The 18,180-nt window shown below is 38.3% G+C and overlaps 1 protein-coding gene across 5 annotated transcripts in view; it reads right to left on the bottom strand.

The window, feature by feature from the left end:
* PTPRZ1 (protein tyrosine phosphatase receptor type Z1) overlaps positions 1-18,180 on the bottom strand; it is a 144,804-nt gene that overhangs the window by 42,327 nt on the left and 84,297 nt on the right. For all 5 annotated transcript variants that reach the window (XM_055712534.1, XM_055712535.1, XM_055712536.1 and 2 more), the window contains exons 7-11: positions 17,125-17,282; positions 16,410-16,560; positions 8,264-8,448; positions 7,385-7,511; positions 543-586 (exon numbers count right to left, since the gene is read on the bottom strand). In XM_055712534.1, the coding sequence (XP_055568509.1) occupies positions 543-586; positions 7,385-7,511; positions 8,264-8,448; positions 16,410-16,560; positions 17,125-17,282 (665 nt within the window). The remainder of the gene's footprint in view (positions 1-542; positions 587-7,384; positions 7,512-8,263; positions 8,449-16,409; positions 16,561-17,124; positions 17,283-18,180) is intronic.

Genomic DNA, 18,180 nt, shown 5'->3' with positions numbered 1-18,180 from the left:
AAGTCTTAACTTGAGTACAAGAAGTAAATGACCCGTGAAGAATTTTGGAATAACTGTTAAATTGAACCGATAGCACACTGGTAGCAGACGCACACGAATGTCACTCTTCAGCACAACTGCCTTCTTCCCTTACTTTAGTTTACTACATGCTAAGACCACCATAAGCAAGCCCAAGTCAGATTTGTCTTTAAACAAACTGAAAAGCCTAACGCTGGGTGACGGCTTTGATTCTGCTAAATGAACAATTCTGTCAGACTTCACTCAGAGGTGACAGGAACTTGATGCCCCATTTTCAAAAATATTTAGACACATCCTGTGATATCTCTTACTTCTCCATGTATCTCCCGCCCCAGAGAACTAAATAGTGAGGCATCTCTAGAGTTATCTAGGGAGAAATATAGCTGAAAGAGAAGGCTGTATATGCACATACATAATACATTCAGTTGGTGACATAATTTTGTAAATCTTTACAGAATATCAACTCAATTTAGTTGAAATCTATGTATTTGAAATACTCTCTGAAAAATAAATGAATGCTATACCTCATATTCTTCAGTTTCATTCAGTTCAGGAATGAGGTCAGCCTCTATAAAACAAAAATACACACCATATCATCCAACATTTTAAACTCACAGAATTATTAATTCTGCAAGGACTCAATTGATTAGTTAATATGTTTATTGAGACCCAGTCTAGGACATCTTATAGGATTGTATTTAGAGAAGTGGCCGACCAGCTGGGTTGAGAACTAGCTCTAAGGGTAGCAATGCGTATCTGGACAGGACACATTCAGCCACAAGTCTTGCTGGGCTCTTATTTGATACTGCAGCATGTGTTAAATTTGCACTGAGGAGCCACATCCCGGCCAGGGACAACCAAGTTTATGAGGATGTTTTCTATGAGTACATACAATTCAATGCAAAAATCATGATAGAGAAAAAAGGTAAGTCTGGGAATCAACCATTTATCTACATTTAATCTGAAAGCTCCAAAGATACTCTTGTAAAATGATCTGTTCTACAATTTTCATAACAGCGAATTCCTCATTTGCGCACCCAGGCTTGGAGTTAGGTACCAACGCAACAGCCATGCCATCGCATCCAGCATGCAGCAGGCTGCCTGCCTCTGTCAGGGCAGACCAAAGAGACCTACCCTTCTTGGAGTCCAGTGCTTAAGGCCTTTTTCAAACTCCCACTCCACTTGATTTCGTGTAAGGACATGAACCCAGTTGTGCCACATCCCACAAAAAGTCCCTAGTAAACAGGTACTGGGTGCTCTGTGAAGAACTACTCTAAAGGCTTTTGAGGCCTCTGCACTTTTCCTAAATAAGTAACAGCTGAAACAGGATCAAGGAACGAATCTCCTACAGCCCAGGTGAAAATCCTTTCTTTAAGTTTAGAGGTAGTCTCTCAGCTTTGCTCTCTCTTTTTGCTCCAATCCAAATCCAGTATTATACTTCTGATGGTGGTCAGCAAGAGAGGCTTCGAAGCAGGTTGCAAGAAACCTACAGACCTCCGGTAGGAACTGCCGTAGGTCTCCTGTGATGAAATCTAATACTCCCTCCACAGCGCTAATGCATCTCACTGCTCCTTTGGCCCTCAGAAATGTCCGTTTCCTTTCTGAATCTTTCTAAGGCTTTCTCCGAATCAATGTTCTAGTGCTGTCTGTACACCAGTGATAGCACGTATTCTGAGGTATATTTGCACAAAGCGAAAATGCCAGTCTCTCAGCCTGAGGAGCAATTCTAACAACAGCATCACACAAAGCTCCATGTCTGCATTTCCTCCACAATTCTCAAATGAAGTTTCCTCTATACACTGGTATAAAGATGCCATCTTTATACTTCTCATCTCTGCAAAGTCAGATGGACATTTATGACTTAATTTGTATTTTCTTTGGTCTGTCCATATCTACCTTTCAAAACAAATTCAGACATGTATTATATGCAACATACACTAGATAAAGTTTATCAAACTAACAAGTTCATACAGGGTTTTTTGTAGGTTATAGCATGGAAACAAATTTTGACTAAACAATGCTGCACAAAATCTTCATAAATTATTCTTTTGTTACAAACATTTAGAAAATACCAAGTACTGAATTAACCTTTCATTAACAAGATAGAGAAAAATTATCTTACCTTTGAGTCCTGGAAGCCTAGGAGGCTCCGGGGCAGGGAGGGGAGGGGAGCAGAGGGGAGGAAGGGGTGGGGGAGATAATGATATTCCCTGGCTTCTCAATGACATAAATCAAATATTTAGACAGTAGTTTGAAAGTCTTCCCACAGTAGACCCATACCATGTATTACATACTCAACTGACTTCTCTAAAAATGTTTTTAACACGGAGAAATTCTAACCATTCTTTCTGTGGTCACTATTCTTGAATTGAGCTTTAATCAGACTCAATCAGAAAAATAAAATGTGCTGATTGTGCTAGAGTATACAGTAGTGTATGTGGTCTCAAATTCCACCAGCAGAAAACTACAATTTCTTGCTGTTGTCTCCATGGAGAGGCATTAACATACATATCTATCTATCTATCTACCTGTCTATGTGTGTGAGTATATATATATATGAAAACTATATTAACAACACTAAATCTTCAGGCACTTCACAAACACTATTCAAATTTAGTTGGCCACAGAAAACGTATTTGTCAAAAGCATTAGAGACACACACTTACAGAAGTTCTGTTAATCCTGTTGCTGGTATTTTGACTTGATAGGAGATTACAGAAATCTGCTAACATCCCCCAAACAAGGAGAAGAACCACACCCTCCAAAAAACAACCCGTTGATGAACAAGCTTGTTTATTTTTTCTGGAACCACATATTAGTTATTCTATAGCTTACATTTTAAAATAAAATAATTAAATCATTAGTTAGAAAGTTTTGTAGAGGTCTTTTCATAGTCCATATTAATGACAGATGAAGAAATGAGAGAACAAAGACAAAAAAGGTAACTGTTTCCCTACATTTCTGTTCAATGCAAATCTTTAAAAAAATGTCTTAAAACAATCTGATTTGTTATTGTAGAACAACGTGAACAACATAAACTGTTTTCATTTCTGTACTGTCTTACGTAATAAATGGCATGGCAAGAACAAAAGTAAAGCTTGTTTCTTCTGATTAAATCAGTTTTCAGATTTCTACATTTATCAGTACAAAATTAGAAAAAAAGCATCCCCTAAATGAAACATTTAAGACATGCTTAGTGTTTTTTAGGACAAAAGTCACAAAGACAAATTACAAATTGCATAGTTAGTTCCTCACAAAGCATTGCTGACAGCATGAGCTGCCATGCAGGAGACAGTGTTTGAAAGCCATATCACAGCATGTTTTTTTTTATAAACACCAACTGAAGTCTACACAAAGGAAGATGAGAGGAGATATATATTCTTATTTTTCATTTCCTGTGTCAGCAAAAGCATGAAAGTAACACCGGCATTAACTACACAACAAACTACTTGCAGGACTTTCAGAGCTATACTGATGTTACCTAGAGAGTCAAAGCACACATTCAGATAGTTATTCAAAATCCAGTTCTAATAGCAAATGAAAAATTGGTAAAGAAAGCTTGGACTTTTATCAAAGCTGACTAAAACACTATGGTCATGATTCCCTTCATTTTCAGTGGACGTGGTGCAGCTACACATGTAGGGCATCCCATGACTTTTTCTAAAGGGTGACTAACTGGAAACACTTCTGATGTGCATACACACCGTATCACAAGATAAAAGACTGCCACTCTGCACAGTTTAGGAAAAGCCCAAAGAGCAGAGATCTCAACTACGATCATTTGGAAGGAAATGTCATCACAGAGTTCCTGAGGTTTCCATTAACTGAGGCAGAGAGCATCGCCTGAAAGAGGTCAGTCCTTCCTCTTACACAGCCCTGATGGGAACAAGGTGTAAACCTGGTCTGTGGATCACCTGGAACCCGCAGAGCTCTGACTAACCACATACTGGAGGCACTCAGGGAGGGTGGGAGAAGGCATGAGAAATGCTCTCTCTTGCAAGCATCTCAAAGGGAAAAGGCTAAAAAATTGGTCATGAGCTTTCTGAACACCACACTTGTGTTGCACAGTGTACTGAATCTTCCCCCATTAAAAGTGGCCACACCAAGGGCAGAATTCTTACTGGAAAAGGGCACATCTAATGCTTCTGCATGACTTATGCCTCATGTCAGCTCTTAACGTGAAGATTAACTGATCTGGAGGTGACTGCAGTGAATTTCACCTTAATTAACTGGCTTACTCAGTAATTCTTGAAAATGAAAGTTTTAGCTTATGCTTTATGTGAGTCAATTTTATTTCATGTCTTCATGGTGAAGATAACTTTTCTTTCATAAATTCACAAGCAGGAGCTCCAAGAAATCACCTTTTGCCTCAAGATCTATAAAGCAGATCACAAAACCAATTTGATGTTATAGTTGTAACCATCAAGTTGTTCTGAACAAATCTTGCTCATTATATATCTACATTCTCATATCTCTGTTGTTCAATATTTGCAATATTAAAATATTAAATATGAAAATAATTGCAATATTTGCAACAGTTAATAAAGATGTAAATAATTAGTGAAAGTAAGTATGCAAATACTAGTATTAGAAATGAATGGAAGTTTTTTTCCTCCCTATTTTAAAATTGTATCCAGGATTAAGACAGCATCTATGAAACTTATTTATAGAGCAATGTACACCTACATGGGTAGGATTTTCCCCTGAAATTTCCTTATCCAGTGCTTTCAGATGTATCACTGTGGTAGTGTCAAAATAAAAGAACACAAAGTACATTTAATAACTTTGTGTCCATTTCAGATAGGAAGCATCCCAATGAAACAGTTTTTCTGAAACATGCAAAATTTTCATTTTGGTATTTAATTTTTATTTATAAAACTCTCCCTCTTTTAAATTTTATTTTAAAACTTAAAATATCCTTGAAACATTTCATTTGACCTGAAATAATCTTCTTCAATTTTGAAGCTTTTGGAAAACTACATGAAAAACCTTAGGTAGACCTGAAAGTATTAAAAATTTTCAAAACTTCCTGAAATTTGAAAAAAACCCTCAGGTGTTTGTACAGTTCTGATATGTAGATTATTTAACTCTCCTCTACAATACTTTATTTTAAAACAAGAAAACTCAGGATAAGAATATACTTATGTACATTAATTAGCTTTCACACAACGTTAAGGAAACATATTCAAATGCTGAAATGACAGAAAACACAAAAATACCATTTTCATAGTTATGTAACCTGTTCATATTTTGTATAGATATATCTTTGCATTGTTACGTCTCATAGGTATCCTTGCATTGTATTTTCTCATTTTTTTAACAGTAAGAAAAGTGTAAAAAAGCATAAGAATATCAGACCTTCACTCTGAAATGCTAAACATAACAATCTGATGGACCAAATTCTCTTGTCTGAGGATTCAAACCTCAGAGAAATTTCTGCTGATATACTGGAAGGTGAAAACGAGTCTTCCAGTATGTATTTCCAAACTATGGCCTTCACTCTTCCTTCTACTGAAATGAACGTAAAGCCACTGTTTTGCATGACTTCAGCAGAAATACAACAGGGATGCCGTAATCAGTGGCTGTACCTACACTGCTGGCCAGCTGCAGGCTGCCAAACGCCCCGTTGTCCCCTTACTGAGTTTGCTCCCCAGCAGCATTTGCTGGCACCACTGGTGCACGGCGCAGAGCTGCCGGCCGTGCTGGCTCCATGGTTACCCAGTTCCAGTGCTACTGTCTCCTTCCCTGCCTCCGCACTGACCTTTCCTTCCAAAGGGAGACATAGCACACAGCAGAGTGGTCTGCATCCCATCCTTACACCAGGGATACAACAGTAATAACAGGGCAGTTTATTCTATGGATATTACCTAGATTGGATTTTGTTTTGCAGTGTCTGTTTTCAGGGGTTTTAAAGCTGTGATGGCAGCACTGCACTGACTTGATTTGTTGAACTGTTGTTTACTAATGACAACACTACCCTGCTTATTTGTCATTCCATGTTGAAATGGATGTAGAGGTATGTAGATGAAGTGTCACCTGAGAAAATTCTTCAAACACAAAACCCGCAAGTTCAGGAAAGGGACTGGAGGAATATATTATCTAAGAGGTAGATAAAGGATAAACAGAAAAGTGAAACATCAGGCAGGATGTCAGAACTTCATTGTGGACTTCTTAGGAAACTGAAGTGAAATAGGAAAATTCTGATAGATAGTGGCATAAGACTCCAAAAATGCATTCTTCTTAATGTTAAGAATTAAAAAATTAATGTTTGAAAGACAAGTTAAACATGTATTGAAAATTTGTATGTATTATACCTGAAGCTCCACCCCCTCCTCCAGACAAAAAGGCACTATTATAACCCTATTACCATTATGAGTTCATAACTCAGGCAGTACGGGAATCATAATCTTTCTCGCTGTAAAGGAATGTGGTTCCCTTGAAATGAAGAACTGACCTGTTTTCCCAAGTACGTCACAGCATTGCTAAGGACTTTGCTGTAGCTAAACAGACTTAATGAAGTGTAAAACTGAACTTACAGACTTACTCCATAAATAAACAACAAGAATCCAGGCCCTTAGATAAAAAATGGTTGCTTGCATGATCAGAAAGCCTTTGTTTTTTTCCTATGACTAATTACAGGGGTCTTGATTTAAAACACAGCTCTTACTCACTTTGGTAAGAACTGGGTCTGATGCTAGAACTTCCACAGAATTTAAGGAATTATTAAAGGACAAGATCCAGCTTCATGCTATAGTTTCAAATTATTTCATGTTTACCAGCAGGCAGAAGAAGTAAATTTGGCTGTGAAATCAGTAAGATCTGTTTGTTAGGGCTTTTGATTTTTTGCAAGGCAGCATTAAGAAGCAAGGGAATTCCATCACCACAAGTTAAAATCAAACTCCAAGCAATCATAAGACATAAAATTTCAAAATCAATTGATATAGACTTGTAAGTCAAATATTGTGTTCGTATTAATTGTTTCCTTAATACTTTGGCTGTGTGGATTGATTTTGGGAGGATGCTTGAACCATAGAGAAATAATACCAAATATGGTTTTATTTCCCTATATTATATTGCTAAAAGATACACTTGTGAGATTTGAAATCAGGTAGGTGTTTTTCAGAATATTCAGTGTTAAAAAAAATTAACATGCAGCCTTTCATAGGTAATGTTGACAAGGAATAGAGAATTACATAATGTAAAATATCAGTAGCAAAGAACATGCTGAAGGTTAACTGCAGTGATTTTGAAATTTCTGTTTAGCATATTTTGATAGTTGTGCATTTTAACTGGTTTGCAAACAAACTACTTCTTCCAATGCAGATTTTCAGCTAAATGTGATCACTAAGCTCAAAAGACCACTTACCTGGGTCCTCTAAAGGCATATCAACAATGACTTGGTCACTGTATTTTCCGTATAGACCATTAGAGCAAACAGCAACTATCTGAAGAACATAACTTGTATTGGGCAGCAGATTATTTAGAATAGCCCCCTAAAAGAAAAACCATGTTTAATCATTTACTTGCAAATAAGTATCAAATATTTGGAAAAGTTATTTTTTCCATAACACATTTCTCATAAGAACTATAAAGCTAATTTCCTCTAGGATTCTAATGTATGCTTTTTATATTTTATTGTCCCAAATGTTTTTCAGTCGACTTAAAAAAATAAAGCTTGTCAATTTTTACATGGAGGATACCAAAGTATGTAATTATTTAATGCTGAACACTAGTTTAGGTAACATTATATCTGATAAGTTATGAGTCTTTAAAGAGGGTTAAAGGAACAGAACACATTAGTAAAATACCATGAAGCGGCTATCAGTAACTTAATATTTATAGCAGTGTAACTGTACTGAATCTTACTAGTCGCTTGTGTAGGTCATTCTTTCACATCAGTGAGCAATGAAGTACAGACCACTATTAACTGACTAAGGGTTTTATGGCTAAGGAGCACTAAGACTGACATAGTCATAAACTTTTGGGGATAGTATAGGCAAACCAGAACAGCAATCTGCAAAAGCTTTCTCTCTTCTGTTCAAGAGAGGTTTTTTTTTATATTTTTAAAAATTGTCTTTGTGGCTTCACGACCAAAAAAATGAAGTAAAGCTTCTGTGAGCTGCAGTCAAAGAATATGATTTTTTTTTATTGAATCAGCTCCCAGCTACTGTTTAATCCCTTAAGTTCATTAACAGAGCGTTTTGCCATCACCCCTTTGTATGAAACTTGAAGAGTTTACAGTTACCAAGTCCTGATACCCATCTGTCAGAAACTCATGCTTAGTCTGGTCTTCTCCATCCAACTGTTGATAAAAGACAGCAAATCTCTCAATTGTGGTGTCATATACAACCCGAGGTCGTTCCCATGTAACAAGAAGACTAGTATAATTCTTTGGATCAGATTGAACATTTTCAGGTTCTGAGCTGCAAACTGGAAGACACAAGAGAGGACACAATATGATATTTATTAAACAGTACGAATGACTACTAAGATCTTGAACCATCACCTGAGAAAATCAGTGCAAGTCTTTCATGTACCTCATTTCAAGCTTTTCACTAAAATCTGAGATGTCATGCACTATGAACAGAACCAGTATTTTAACACTAGATTTTCAAAAGCAAGTTGATTTGAGGATTGAGTCCTTTCTCTCCCCTTTTTTACACCATATTTTGTGAAATATTAATATCTAGTTCCCAAGAAATAAAATATAAACCACAAAATATAATGACTCATATATATGTCCTGGGGATGAAAAATCTCTTATTACTCTGTCTTTACGGGTCTACCAGAGCAGCATTAGAAGAGCTGCATACTCTCTCACCAGCTAAAACAGACTGTAATCTATAGTAGGTTGGTTTTAAAAGTTAAAGGTAAAACTATCACACTTGAATTTCCTCTAAAGGATGTTTGAATCTTTTTATAGTACCTAAAGAAGAGACAAAAGGCAAACAGGGAGAGGCTAAGATATTATTAGGTTAGCAGGTAGTGATTTCATATTATTATATTTTAAAGCACCATCTCAACATCTGCTGAAGGTTTTAGCAGACCATTGCAGTCCTGGGCCCGGCTCATGCCCACCTTTGTGAGCCTGGAACCTGCACTCCAGAAGAAGCTTGGTCAGGCAGCTACTCTTGCATGTCTTCCAGCCTTTTCCCTCTAATACTCTTTTCATCTTACTCAAGTAAACTGCACGTTTTGATATTCATTAGATGTACAGATGTACTGATTTATCAATGTGCTAGAAATTTATTGAGACTCTGACACTTGCTTTTTAAATTGCCCTAGTACCTGTCTGTGGCTTGAAAATAATGTACAAGGTCAAAGGTAGATGAACCTGTATGAAAAAATTACATGAGCAGAAAATGTAGATTATTTAGCTGAAGCTCACTGAAAAACAGCCAGTAAAAGTTGTGCTACATGGAAAAACACAAGCAACATCAAATACAGTTGCATCATTCATGGCTGGTTTGGATACGGGCTGACACCCCATTCTCCTTCCTTGCTTTGATCATCCCCTCTGCCGGTGGGGGAACCATGTCTTCAGGCACAGCACTGAAGAACAGAGATGACTGTCAGAAGTGTTCACTAACTTCTGGTTCCCAACTTCAGAGCACAGCAACTAGATTTGTTCTGATGTCTCAGAATGAGGGCCAGGGGTTCCTGACATTTCCTGTTCTAAATCCCTCATCTTATCTCTTTGAAACTGCATGGTTTTTGAACTTTGGTTGAAATGCTCCTGCCCTAGCTTTTGGGAAGTTCCTTTCTCATGTACAGAATCTCCTTTCATGTACGCTTTCATACGTACTGAAAAGGCATATCATTCAGTCTATTGCTTCATTTATTACCTCATTTCTACTGCTTTATTTAATCTATTAAACTTGTCAAAATCACTGATGAGAGTACATGGTTTACTTTGACTCTTTCAACAATTTAATTAAAACTTACATACTAAAATTATTAGATGGATATATTTTACCCAAAAAATATTTAGCTTGGCTTTTGCACAAGTAATTAAATAATCATTCCCTATTTGGAATAAATGAGGAACCATATTTTTCAGATCTCAGAATCAGTTTAAAACGAAATTTGACTAACTAGCAGAAGCAAGCAAGAAAACCTATCTATCTATCTAATTAAGAAAACAAGTATAGATTCTTTGGAGTTTTCTTGAAGGAAGCAAACAACAGGATACTACAACGCTTTTGGTGGACACTACTGTATTTTTGAAAGAAAGGAAAAAAAATATTTCCATTAACTTCGTAGTTTGCCACTTGAACAGAGGAGGGCACTCAAACCCCACAAAAAATATTTTGAAAAACAGTTACTTCCGTTTTGTACGCAGGTGGTGGGCCGTTTTGAGCAGCTCTGGTCTGAGCTAGTCAATAGAAAATAAGCCGAGATTTTTTTTTTTTAATGTGTGTGCGTGTGTGTGTGTGTGTGTGTGTGTGTGTGTGAGCTAATAGTAGAGGTAGCATTAGTCTGTGTAATTTAGTTGAATCCTGAAGCTTGCCTGGCTTTGCTTCTGCTGTGCTTTATATCTGACCCACCATTTTATGCATTACACTGAATTCTTTTAATTGTTATAAAGGAAAGGCAAGTAATAAAAAAAATAAATCTCAAGTTGTGTACGTTTCTTTCCATTACTAAAACTTGTAATTCCACTCAATTTCCACCAGAGGGCAAAAGAAAATCATTAGGCCAGCAAAGACAATTCCCTTCTCAATTTTGAGCATTAAGGCAGATCAACAGAAACACCAATTTCATTTTTTTAAATTATTCTGCTCACTCTTCAGCTTTTTCTTTTGAAGGTGTTCAGAATAACTGTCCAAACGTTTTTTTCACAGTACAACTATCAAGCTTCTCCCTGTTCCAAACACTACAATCCTTTTTCCTCTCTCCCTCTTTTGTCTGTGAGTGAATTTGGCTCTGAAATCTCTGACTGTATTCAGACTAACTGAGTAGTATTATAAAAGTTTTATAGGTACAAGATTGGTGTCTCCAATATTACTTCTTTCAGTTTCATTTAGTTTTCTTTTCCAGATGGTTCTTTCAACTATTTTTTTTTCCAAGAAAAGAGTTGTCTTCCCTTTTGTTCTCTTCCTTTTGATGTGTGGTCCTGTTCTTCTCAGCAGTAATCAACATTATTCCTACATGACAATCATCTGCACATTATTTCACCTCAATTCTTTCCCAAGCTGGTGTCTCTTGCCCTTCTGATACCTCTTCATCAGTCATCTTGCCTGTGCCGTTTCCTTTCCTTACTTGCCAGCTTCAGTAACACAGAGGTATTTTGCTCCTTCCTTTTCCCAGTTTTCCTCTCCAGAGACCGGGAAAAGCAAGGAAATCACGTAACAATCTGCTCTGATACTAACCTTCAGGAAATCTGGGCAAAGACACTGCAAGAAAGGGAGTTCTTGAGTCTGTTACTAGTCAGAAGTCACAGGATTTCATCTGGATTACAGGTCTCAAGAAGCAAAATACTATTCACAGGAAGTCAGAGACCTATTCCAGCCCCTGCTGGGCTTGAATTCAGGTTTCTGCTTTTCCCAGGTAAGTACTGAGCCGCTGGTTTTGCATATTCTATCATATCATATGACAACGCACCTATCTTTGCTTATTCCTCTGTGGAATAAAATGCTATGTGTATAACTTAGAACTTTTAAACTTAAACTGAGTTGCATCATCAGGAAGCACCAGGGTACATTAACTAAACCATTGTCAAAAACTGTCTGGGCTTTGACAAGAAGACCATTATAAGCTGTACAGATTTAGCTTATTCACACACACACACACACACACACAAATTATTTAAGCTGGATTTAAGCTCCTCTGAACTTGATAGAGTTGGAATAAAACTAGGTGTATTTCTGAGGCAGTACTGGATAAGTTAGGGTTTTTTTTCCACATTTGTTGCTTTCTTTCTTCTACTTTTAATTAAATCTGGGTTTGAGATTTCTATCTTTTAAATCCAGAGCTTCAGCTGTGGAACCTGTGAAATCACTTCTCTTACGTTAAGATATTCAAGGGCTTTTCAGCTCCTTGGCACAGTGTGTGACACAAAGTAGTTCTTCAGTATTCCCAGTCTACTCTACCTCTATGATGGAGATGGAGCAGCACAGTAGGTATGAGTGCTGGGGTGACCTTGGCTGGCCAGCAGATGCTCACCCACTCCCCCTCCTCAGCAGGACAGAGGAATTAAATAAGATGAAAAAGCTCATGGGTCAAGATAAAGACAAGGGGATCACTCACCAATCACCGTCACAAAACAAAAAAAGGCAAAACAGACTCAACTTGGGGAAATTAATTAGATTTATCACCAATTACAATAGAGAAGGATAGCGAAAAATAAAAACAAAACTACAAACACCTTCTCCTCACCCTTCCCTTCTTCTGAGGCTCAGCTTCACTCCTGACTCTTCCTCCTCCCCCCACTGCCACAAGCAGCACTGGGGGACGGGGAATGGGGCTTGTTGTCAGTTCATGATGTTTTGCCTCTGCCGCTCCTTCCTCCTCATACTGTCCTCCTGTTCCCCCACCAGTGTGTGGTCCCACCCGTGGGACACCATTCTGCATGCATTTCTCCAGTGTGGGTCCTTTCCACAGGGTACGGTACTTCAGGAAAAGACTGCTCCTGTGTGGGTCCCCCATGGGGTCACAGATCCTGCCAGAAAACTTGCCGCTGCGTGGGCTCCTCTCCACAGGCCATGGGTCCTGCCGGGAGCCTGCTCCTGTGTGGGCTCTCCAGCAGCTGCAGCAGGACAACCTGCTTCACCAATGTCTTCTCCACAGGCTGCTGGTGCCTGGAGCTCCTCCTCCGCCCTCTTTCTCTCACCTTGGTGTCACAGAGCTGTTCCTCACACTTTTTTCCCTCACTTCTCACTGCCATGCCGTGCTTTGCCCTTTCTTAACTTAGTTCTCCCCCACGCACCGTGGCTGTGGTGCCCAGCGGTGCCCTGAGGCGGGTGGGCTGGAACCGGCTGGAACCGGCCACCCCTCACAGAGGCCACCCCAGCCCTGCTGCCAGCGCCCAGCACGTTATGTATCCAGCACAAAAGGAAATGTCTTGAGAGACTCTGAGAATGGCTATAGCTAATTTACGTTGCTTGTGGTACGTGAGACGGTAAAGGCTTGAGTCCTTACCCCGGTCTTGCAAAAGAATGTAACTAAAATAACTGCTGAACTTTACACAGTTGTATTTTTCACAGGAAAACAGGCTGACAAGTGTTTTTTACCAATATGTAGTGTCAGTCTTGAATTTTGAGAACCCAGTGTTCTTCTTATCTTTACTAAATTGACAAAGATTAACAAGAATCTTGTTCCTGTACTTACTCACAGGGCACTACTAGAACCGTGGAGCAGGTGGGAACTGACGTAACGGGCCTGGCAGCTCCCATGGCGGTTCCCAGGTTTACAGGAATAAACAACGATTTCTATTATAAATGGATTTTCAAGCCAGCTGAGGTTGGTGGGGATAAAGCGTTATAATTTCAAAGAGCTTTTAGAGTTGACTCCTCAGGTATGGCTGTAAGAATTAGCTATTTTAATCTTCTTCTGAAATACATACATACATATATGCATTAACACATATCACATAGGAAAATAATATGTATCACTAGGCCGGCTTGAAGAACAAAGTATCTACCTTGTCCTCAGTAGGGCATAGCTTGTACACCAAGAATGTTGAGGTTGTCACTATGTGAAAGTTTCTGACAATATATTGCTGAAATTACTTTACAATTGAATAGAAAGAGTTCTAGCCCTTCTAAGGAAACTTTGCTCTACTTAACAAATGCCATGTATTAATAACAGCAATAAATCAAGCACTTAATCCTACCACCTAATGAGAGTTTACACTCAGTTCAATAGGAGAAAATTCTAGGTTTCCCAATAAAAAAGATTATTTCAGTTATCTACTTAGGTAAGGCCCACCCTCGTCATTCTTCTTGCGTCATTTAAAGGGGTTTCAAAGATTATTTTTTCTCTGTTGACTGCAAGAACTTCGCAATATTAAACATGAAATATATGTTTATTTATTCTTGGGGACTGAGACACTAATGGTACAGTTTTTACATCTTGACATTTAAGTTTAATGATTCCTAGGGCTTTTCATTTACCTTCTCTTAAAATGGAGGTGTAACTATAAACGATCCCCTAACGTTCTACATTAAAAAAATCCTATAATTGCATTTGTGTGTGTATATATACATGCGTGGTCATAAATATGTATACATATGTGCACATGATATTGTTGCATTCACATAGTGCACATAAACATTAACAGAAATGTGAAATACATATACAGGAATATTTGAAATTTTAGTAATGCCTTTCTGTCTCTCCTTGTTTATGGCCAAACCAGAATTTTTAACCTATGCTTTGTTTCTTTAAATACCTAGTTTGGAATAAATAGTACATGTGTTTGCTGCCACAGTAACATGAGTTCAGGACACTTGTGTCCTCTGTAGGTTGAAACCCATTTGTTTGGTGTTATACAAGTCTATGCACATAGAAATTTTGTATGCTTTATACAACATATTTTATTATTACATGAAGAGGAAGAGCCTTCTAATTTTAAATGAAATAACAGTGCAGAAAAGTATCCTAGTATCTTTAGGCTAGACACTGTTTCCTTATGTGTATGGATATCAGACTCACAGAAAAGACAGAAAATTCACAGAATCTCTCTTTGATACAGTGCAAAAATGGGACTGGTTGGAAGCAACATCCTATGCAGTTTTAACGCACACACTGCTTTGGGACAGCACGTGGAAAGCTCCCCCAGGTGTCAGCACATGGAGTGGACAGAAGGAAGCAGGGACCTGTCTTAAACGATATTATCCAGCTTTTCTTCTGGTCAGTCTCTATGGAAATCTAGATTAGGACTGGCACAGCTGAAAGTAGCTTCCTTCTATTGCAGTGACTAAGCTGAAGGGTCAAGGCCAAGGTCATGGCTGTAGTGCAACGACCTGAAAGGCAAGTGGATTGCAAGTGGCAGAAGTCCCTGTCTCTGTCCTCAAAGGTCCTTTGCCTACAACATTTCTTCACTGTAGACTGACCCCTATGTATGAAGGACTGAGGAGATTCACTTCCCTCTGACAACATGGACATAAGAAAAGAGGTCTGTATTACAGTGACCTGCTTCCAGAGACCTCAATTAAACAGAGGGATTTGGGGAAGCATGATCTTTTTTTTTAAGTTAGGCCAAATCAACAATGTCCATTGTAAGTCTATGTGGAAACAGAAATTTATTTGTGATAATTTGCTTGATTGCTGCAGCTCACCTCCATACTCCTCCAAACTTCAAAATTTCAAGTGCTACTTCATACCTAAATAAAGAAACCCTACCAAAATCAATATTTCTTGGCTTAGGCCAATGCAAAAAAATTCACATCCCGGACACACACCTGAGGAGTTCACAACAAGCTGCAGTCACAACAGAAGTGTCACTGACTGGTTACAGAAATGGAGCAGTAAAGCTACCCTGTGCAGCACTGTGGCAAAAGAATGTGATGTAGTTGCGCAGGGGACCCAGTCCTCCTGCAGTTCTGAATGATGAACATACCTTAGCTTGTATGCAAGTTTCATACACAGGGTCCTTCCAGTAGGAAAATAAATAATCCACCCTACCAAGGTGAATTAAAATGAAACCACACTTCTTTCTGATCTGGAGAACACCTACACCACATACTTCAGTCATTTGTCTGTGTCTAATTAAGCACAGCTCAGTGCAACTGAGGTTTAAGAATCTACAGGTATCCCCACCAAGTAGCAATGTAATGACCAAAAATTAGATGTTTACTGTATATTCCTCCATGCTTGTGCATATAGAAACCAATGACTTCCATATTTAGCGCTAGATCTTGTTTCCCATTACCTAATGTACTGTTTTGGTCATTTAACCTTCAGAAACTTCCCTGAGGTTTTAGGAAAAAGAGGGAACAGAATCTGGCTTCTGTGATTCTTTCCATGTACCACTTTCTCAGCAGACTACCTGAAATTAATTTGGTGACCTCTCTTCAGCCTTTCTTGGAAAAGCAGCCACATTACACAACAAAGAACCAAATGGGTTTGTAAAACAAAATCCTCTTGCAGGCCCTGCAAAAGGCAGCATTGTTTAAGTCTGAAACACATTGAAAGGGCAGTGCAAGAAAGCTTGAACTGATGTGATCTGCACTGAACGTTTGGTCAAGACAAGCATTTAATTTTCCACTCCATTTAATCTGACATGTTTTATGATTGCTAGTTCTTTTCTGAAGTGATAGATTTATGAGTAATAATACAGCATGCTACCTTCTACGCAATTTAAAATGAGTATCTTCATACTAGGATGAATCTTTTAGTGAAAATTGTCTTTCAACCTGTGAAGAGAGGAATGACTACTCAGTAAATACCTGCTTCATGAATTTCTTCTTGTCCAGTGTAAGAGGAAAACACTTGCCCAAAGAACTTATATTGCTGCTCTCGAAAGTTGTTTTGCAGGTAGTCCATCAGCATAACATAGCCAGACTGCTGCATTGTAAGGACTTCACAGAACACAGCTAACTAGAAAGGGGGAGGAAAAAAAGAAGTCAGAAGTTATAACAAATTAACCAGGTTCTGCTTGCAGGCAAAAACCCTGGGGAAAAGATGTGTGAAGTCTCCCAGTTGAGGTCTCCTGGGTGGCATGAACTTTCGTTCCCCTCTACCAGCAGTGTATCTAATGTTTTACTCCATGTGTATTTCTCAGCCACTATGCTGTTGGACCTATGCTCTTCCCAGCACCACCATTTAGCTGGGGGCATATGGAAAGATTGTTTCGCACTCCTTTTTATCTGGGCTAGAAGTCCAGACAGCCTGCAGAGTTAGGAAGTGTGTTCTTACTCCCTTCTAAGGCAAGAACTGACTCAGAATCTAGTCCCAAACTAAAAAAAGGGAAAAGATAACACAGTCAGGTAATATATAGGCTTTCTAATTCAATGGCTGCAAGAAGTATTTGTAAGTAGATAAAAGAAAAACTAACTTGTTGGGCTGGCAATGAATGCCACGATCTTTTACCATCTACACGGCAAGTGTTTTTTCTTTGGTATTATTTATAATTGCTTGGTTTAAAAACATTAAACAAATTACCTGGTTTTCAGAAATACTTATGGTATCTTTAAACACAATCCATTCAACTGTTTCAGAGCAGGGAGGAGTTGATAAAGACCCATTATAAGTGTAGTATTTGTCTGTTGCATTCGGCAAAAGGTTCAGCAAAATAAATGGTTCTAAGGCAGCCTGTTTTCCTGAAAAAGAAAAAAAAATAAATTAGAATCGGATAGTTAAAATACTACAGAAGCAATGAATAAATAGTAATCACACTCTCCATTATAGGAATATGCTAATTTTGAGGGCACTCAAAATTTGATCTCTGGGAAGACTAGCATACAAATAAATTGCTGAGCCTTTTCTATTCAGTTTGAGTAAGTGTTGTTCAAAACCAACTTTGTTTACTTTGAAAGTGTAATGAGTTACTCCAGTAATAAATAATCAGTACATTGATTCACAAGAATTTGTTCACCTTTAAGTTTACTTGTAAACGTCCAAGATGCCAAATCTTTGTCGCGCATGTGAACTTTAAAGAAAAAATATGTTAAATCTTTGGTTTTGGTCTCATGACACAGCTTCAAACTCTCCCTGAATTTGGTTAAGTTGTTAAGTTTCTTGCAGGATCTTGATCTCTGCAGAAAATCACTGCCTGGGGAACTGTCATCATGTTAGACCTGAGAGTTATATTACTGATGACCACAGAAGCAGAATTTCTGTAGATCAGTGGTTTTCCAAATGATGATAATACAGCGAAAAACTGCAACAGCTTTACAAAAAGCACAGAAGGGTGCAAAGACTTCCTCCAGAAAAGCATGACCACTATGTTTATTGTCCTGTGAAAATAATATCACATCATTCAGGTCAGCAATTTACCTGGTATCTTGTCAACTGGGCACATGCATGAGGAATTGCTGGGAGTCCACCCACAGAGTTAAGTTCGTGCTGGCACGGCAGTAGGGTCCAGCAGCAGAAACCGGCAGAAATGGTACCAGCTTTCTTAAGGCAGACTTTTTCAGTCTGTGACGATTACCAGTCTTGTGACAATTGTCTGCCTTACTGTCTGGTGCTTCCAAAATAATACTTGTTTTTTACACC

This window comes from Falco cherrug, chromosome 5 (genome assembly GCF_023634085.1).
Source record: "Falco cherrug isolate bFalChe1 chromosome 5, bFalChe1.pri, whole genome shotgun sequence".
In the NCBI taxonomy this organism is placed as follows: Eukaryota; Metazoa; Chordata; class Aves; order Falconiformes; family Falconidae; genus Falco; species Falco cherrug.
The sequence above is the reverse complement of the archived record's forward strand: the minus strand, read 5'-3'. Positions and strand labels throughout refer to the sequence as shown.